Source organism: Apis dorsata, unplaced genomic scaffold, assembly GCF_000469605.1.
Source record: "Apis dorsata unplaced genomic scaffold, Apis dorsata 1.3 scaffold_221, whole genome shotgun sequence".
Lineage (NCBI taxonomy): Eukaryota > Metazoa > Arthropoda > Insecta > Hymenoptera > Apidae > Apis > Apis dorsata.
The window spans coordinates 524,745-530,198 of NW_006263503.1; the positions used below are offsets into that span (position 1 = coordinate 524,745).

Genomic DNA, 5,454 nt, shown 5'->3' on the forward strand with positions numbered 1-5,454 from the left:
AGCTTGTAATCCGACGCGACGCGATAAAGTCGGTGGAAAAGAAGGTGAGGAAAGATGAGGCGGCGCGCCAACAGGGAGGAAACAACCCCGAGGACGAATACGCGCACGTTACCGATGAATCGTCGCCGATTTATCACGATGAAACTCGAGGCGACACCACCACCTCGCCTCGGCCGACAATTAACGCCTTGATTTAAGGGCCAAGTTTTAACGTCGTCTCCTCTGCGTTTTTACTCCCCGATTCGCGTCAACATTCGATTTCATATATATGCCAACTTTCTTCCTCTACCGATTTTCTTTTTACGCGATTCGCCCAACGATTCCGATCGCGTACGCATTTATCTATTTTCGTTTTCGATCGTGAAATCGTACGGTTCGTTCCACTTGATTCGGCTCCGCGTGTTTTCCTCCAGTCTGGCTGCATTCCGTTCACCTTCCAGAGAGCGTTGCGTTCCATTCAGATTCCTTCTATTGTACCTCGATTCCAATCCTCGATTCGGGTCGTCCGCTACTCTCATAACGATAATTTAGAAACTCAAAACAGATTTCGTTTCGCATTCCATTTTTAAACAGTCAATCGGCAATAATTTTATCCTATTCCGGAACATTTCGCTTTTTTAATTCTTATATTTCTATATTTTTTTTAAAAATCTTTTTAAAGTGAAAAGGTAAAAACTTTTTAATTTTTTAATACGTAATACGTAATTTTCGATAATTTCAAAATTTCACATACGATAAAATTAAAACGTCCTAAATTTTATCGAGATTCTAGAGCACCCGTTTGAGACAGAATTTCGAAATAAAAACGCCATGTTATTCTCTCCGATTGTTCGTAAATTGTCAATCATTATCGAAAAATGATAAAAGAATTCGCAAAAAGAAGAAAAAAATATCAAGAATTGCGTATTAGCACGTAAAACAAGGATGCGCAACGATTAGAATTTATTAAATCCATCAATATTAAGTATATAATATTAAGTTCCACTCGCTGGCCTCATTTTTCTCCCATTTCCTTACTCATCGCGTACTCCTGCTTAAACTTTTGACGATTCCGACAGGATAAATTACACGTTCCGGTCCAGAGTTGCGTGCAGCGAATCCGGTAGGATGTGATTACATGGACTATTATTAAACTATCGCTAAGAACCACTGCAGAGAATCAGGCATTTTGTTGTCAGCCACGATGCAATTCATTCCGGAATACAAAGGGACCAACTTAGTAATTGAACTCGTTTCTACGCATTCCCAAAGACAATTTACGTAATGGAGAAATGATTTACGACTGTATACTTAGTCGATTCAAGCCATTTCAACTTTCAAACTTTTAATCGATACGAAATGTATAATGTAACACGAAAATAAAAATAATAATAAAAAAAAAAATACTTCGTCGAAAAATAAAAACGTACTCGTTCGACTCTGGTTCAACGTTGAGAGATAAAAAAAAGATTACTCGAAACACGCGGGATCGTTGAAATATCAAAATTCTCTTTCCTTTGTATACATTTGTATACAAAGGATCCCAAAGGATCGTAAGTCTGTCACGCGTGTCTATTCAGATACGTTTTTTATTAAGCGAAACTAGGGCGCCGACACGCCCACCATAACGAATTCAATTTAACGCACGCTAAAGATCATGAATTCCTTCCTTGGTGTATACGAAGCCTGATAATGCGCTTTTATATTCGATTTATTAGCCTTAAACGCTGCTACTCCGAGCTGTTTACGATTCTTAACCACAAACGTTTTGTCGAATTCGCAACGTATCGTCACCCTTCCGTCATCATTATTAATATATCGCTACTCGTCGATGCGGGTTCGGCCCATTTATTTACCAACAGTCCCATAGGTCGGTTACTCTCGAATCGTCGCTCGCTTATCGTCACTTTTCGCTGTACGCAACGGTGCACTTTCGCTCGTTACAAAATCGTTTCTCTATATTTTGCAATCGAGTTAAGAGTTTGCAACGGAATGTGTGCAGACCGCGCGAATCCAGGGTGATTTTTCCTCGAAGAAGAAGAATGCGAAATGCCTGGAATCTCGATAAATATTCGTACGCTACATATTTGTACCGTTTATAGGTATACTTTGATCACTTTGACAATTTGGATTCACGGATTACGTGATAATCGGTGATACGAATCTTTCGACGAATCGCGAATCGTCGGAGGTAATTAGCTGACCCACATCCTTCCATCGGATGACGGTCAATAGGAAACAGTCTCGCGGGGGCGAATAGTACGTGGGTAGCGATTTCTCATCAACGACAAATGAAAGCAATCGTTTATTCGCGGCTGTTCGCAAGCGCGTTTGTCAGAAGCGACCGAGTCATCCTTTGTAAAGTGCCAAAGTTCATCTGGATCCTTTTGATCAAACGGATAATGTAGGTGTTTCGATCGAGAGAAACGTTTGCAATCTTCGTGATAAATAATGCTTTGTTACACGCTGTGTATTCAACCTACATCTTGCTTTTACGTGTTTAGACATTGATATATTTGTTGGAAAAGTGAAAAAAATTATATAGAAATATTGTATTAAATATATAATATATTTACTAGATATTTACTAGATAGATTCTAATAGTAGTAGTAATAGTAATCGTTAGATCGTTTTCAAATAGAAATTTCACGAGTCACGAATCGTAATCACTTTGGAAATCTGGAATAATAATTTTCTTTTCCTAAAAAAGTAATAAATTTATCGAGAAGACGAATAAAAAGTTTACAAGCAAATGATTAAAACGATACAGGTAGAAATACGAACGAGTGAATTTTACGACTTGTATTTTGTCGATAAACGATGAAACGATAAATGATCGTCGTTGTGTCATGATAAACAAAAAGATGTCACGATAAACAAAAAAATATAAAGCACGTTTATCGTAAAGGTAAAAGTCATTCCATAATTTCTCGATTAATCCTCGAATCTCGGCTAATTCACGGTGAGATCATAGATCCATTCATCCTCATTAGTAAGCTACTACCTAGGTGGCACACCCTATCCATAAAGCTAAATTACGTTGTGGCACACAACGTAATTCAGAAACGACGCTCGATTTCCTCGATAAAACGCCATGCATTGGCGCGATTCATCCCGCTTCGATATCTCGCGAGCGAAAGGTTAAATCGAGAATTTTATCACGGGCACGCCTATATGCTGTTCGATTCGTCGCGAGTTTCTAATATACTTCTTCGCGAACAATTGGATCGGCGTAGAGCGGTGACAATCGTAAAAGACGCGTTCTCATCCTCTCGGATACAGATTTCGGAGAATCCATGTTTTTGAACGAAGCAGTTTCGCGCAACCGAAGACAACTGTGCTGAAAGATAAAATAAGAATAAAATTTCACTTTCGAATAAAATTAAATAGATTCGAGCAATTATGGGATGCGTGTGCTCGATTCGAAAACGAACGAATGTATTTCATTCCAGTTTTCATCGTTTTAAATCTATAACTGGAAACATCCTGTACACGATACACCGTAGCGAAAGCAACGTCGTATCGTAATTTGCGCGCGATTATAATCGATCAACGACGATATTCGATAAAACGAAAGCTAATCGAGAATCGTTTCGTAATCATGGCTGATTAATGATTTTAATTTAAATCGGTATACAGAATCGATCGATTACCATCGTGATTAACCTTCTGACCGTTCAATTAAGAACTGTCCGTTCGTTTTATTTCCCTCTTAAACCGATAAAGAAAAAAAAAGAAAAACAACTATTGACGATAAAAAAGAAATATACCTAATACTTGGTTCTCGATAAATTGCTCCGAAACAATCGAACATTTAACATTTATGAGAAACAAGGAAAATTAATCCATAGAACGTAATTAGCGGAATTGGAATTTTTACTTCGCGAAAAGCGAAAAATCTCGATCGAAACAACAAAAATTCGAATATAAATTATATAGCGGTTCGCGCGTATAAAACACACATTAATCAAAACGTGGGGAAGAAGGTACGATTATCGATGAGAATCAATGAATCAACATAGATTAGGTTATCGCAGAGAATGGTAATTTAAAATATTAATGAGCATAGAGCAAGGAAAGTTCGATCGATAAATCGTATCGTAAAAATTAATAAATCGTACGTAGAAAACTGGATAATTTTTTCACTTTACGTAGTAGTAGATTCGGTGAAATTTAGAAAATTGTTAATCTTAAAGATTAGATTAGATGTGTATAATGGAGAAAACTAATGGAGATATTTTTTTCGGAATGGCGCAGGTGTATCCCGGATGGCGGGGACGTTGGTTACACGATGACGGAATTGCAGCCGTCGCCACCAGGATATCGAGTCCAGGATGAGGCCCCGGGCCCACCTTCCTGTCCCCCGGCCTCGTACAAGTACGCGAGTCACGGCCACGGTAGCGAGGCTGCCAATTTCAAAAGTACCTCGTCGTCGTATCCTCAGGAAGGGTATGGTGGCCTTAAGCAGAGCCCGTCTAGGACGGTACCTCCTAACGAGTATTATCGGCGAAGAAACGACGGGAGGAGATCCACGGAAAACGAGCACGAGGCTGGCAACGCAACCAAGAAAGCCACGATTCCCGGTTACAACGAAAGTCACAAGAAGAATACTACGAGCTACAAGAACGACAGCGGGTACGCGACCTTCCATCCATCCATTTTTAACCTTATTCGCAAACTATCTCTTTCAACCTTTCGATATCTAATTTTATTATTAATTTATTTTCAAACTTCTTTCCTCATCTTCGAATTTTGCAATTTTAAAAAAATGTTTTCGAATTGCGGAATTTCTCGATCAGCCAGTCCAGGCACCTGGCAGGAGAATAAATCTCTCTCAAATCTCTTTCTCCTGTCCTCCCGTGTGTCGAGGAACGAACGTTTCCACGGTTCGCTCGCTCATACTCTTTTATCGAGCAGCTTTTTGCGGGCGAGATAAGAGATACCGTTTGGCAGCCAATTAGACGTTCGCTGTATCAGTCCTCGACACACTTAGATTTCGCGATAGGTCGAACGACATAGGATCTCGTTGTCGTACCGGGACGAGGTCCTCGTACGACGTCGCAATTATAGTCCGATCATACGCGTTTCCAGTTACGTTGAACTTGTTCGCTATTCCATAAATTACGGGTCGGCCACGTATATCTGGTCGATAAGTGGCCGAGTCGAACGGCATCGACAACGGAGACTAGAAAGAGATACGTAAGCGAGTAAGTACGTCCCGACGATTCGATCGCGCGACTCGCGTATAATTGCTCCCATACGCGCGATCGATCGCCATCTTTTAGAGATAGAACACGATCGACGAGGCAGCCGTTAAAGGATAGATTTCCTCATCGTTTGATCCGACAGGTACAGCGAGAGCCTTGGATTCGACAGTTACACGCTCCCTCTCAATGAAAGAGACGAGGCATCGCCGCCTCCAACGCCGCCGGTCCGAGACGCGTCTAGCCTCAAAGGTGTCTGCTACGGGCCTGG

The 5,454-nt window shown here is 40.5% G+C and overlaps 1 protein-coding gene across 4 annotated transcripts in view; it reads left to right on the forward strand.

Moving 5' to 3' along the window:
• Window positions 1-5,454, forward strand: part of LOC102677565 — a 168,165-nt gene that overhangs the window by 102,419 nt on the left and 60,292 nt on the right. For all 4 annotated transcript variants that reach the window (XM_006615364.2, XM_031510326.1, XM_006615363.2 and 1 more), the window contains 2 exons: window positions 4,237-4,614; window positions 5,329-5,454. In XM_006615364.2, the coding sequence (XP_006615427.2) occupies window positions 4,237-4,614; window positions 5,329-5,454 (504 nt within the window). The remainder of the gene's footprint in view (window positions 1-4,236; window positions 4,615-5,328) is intronic.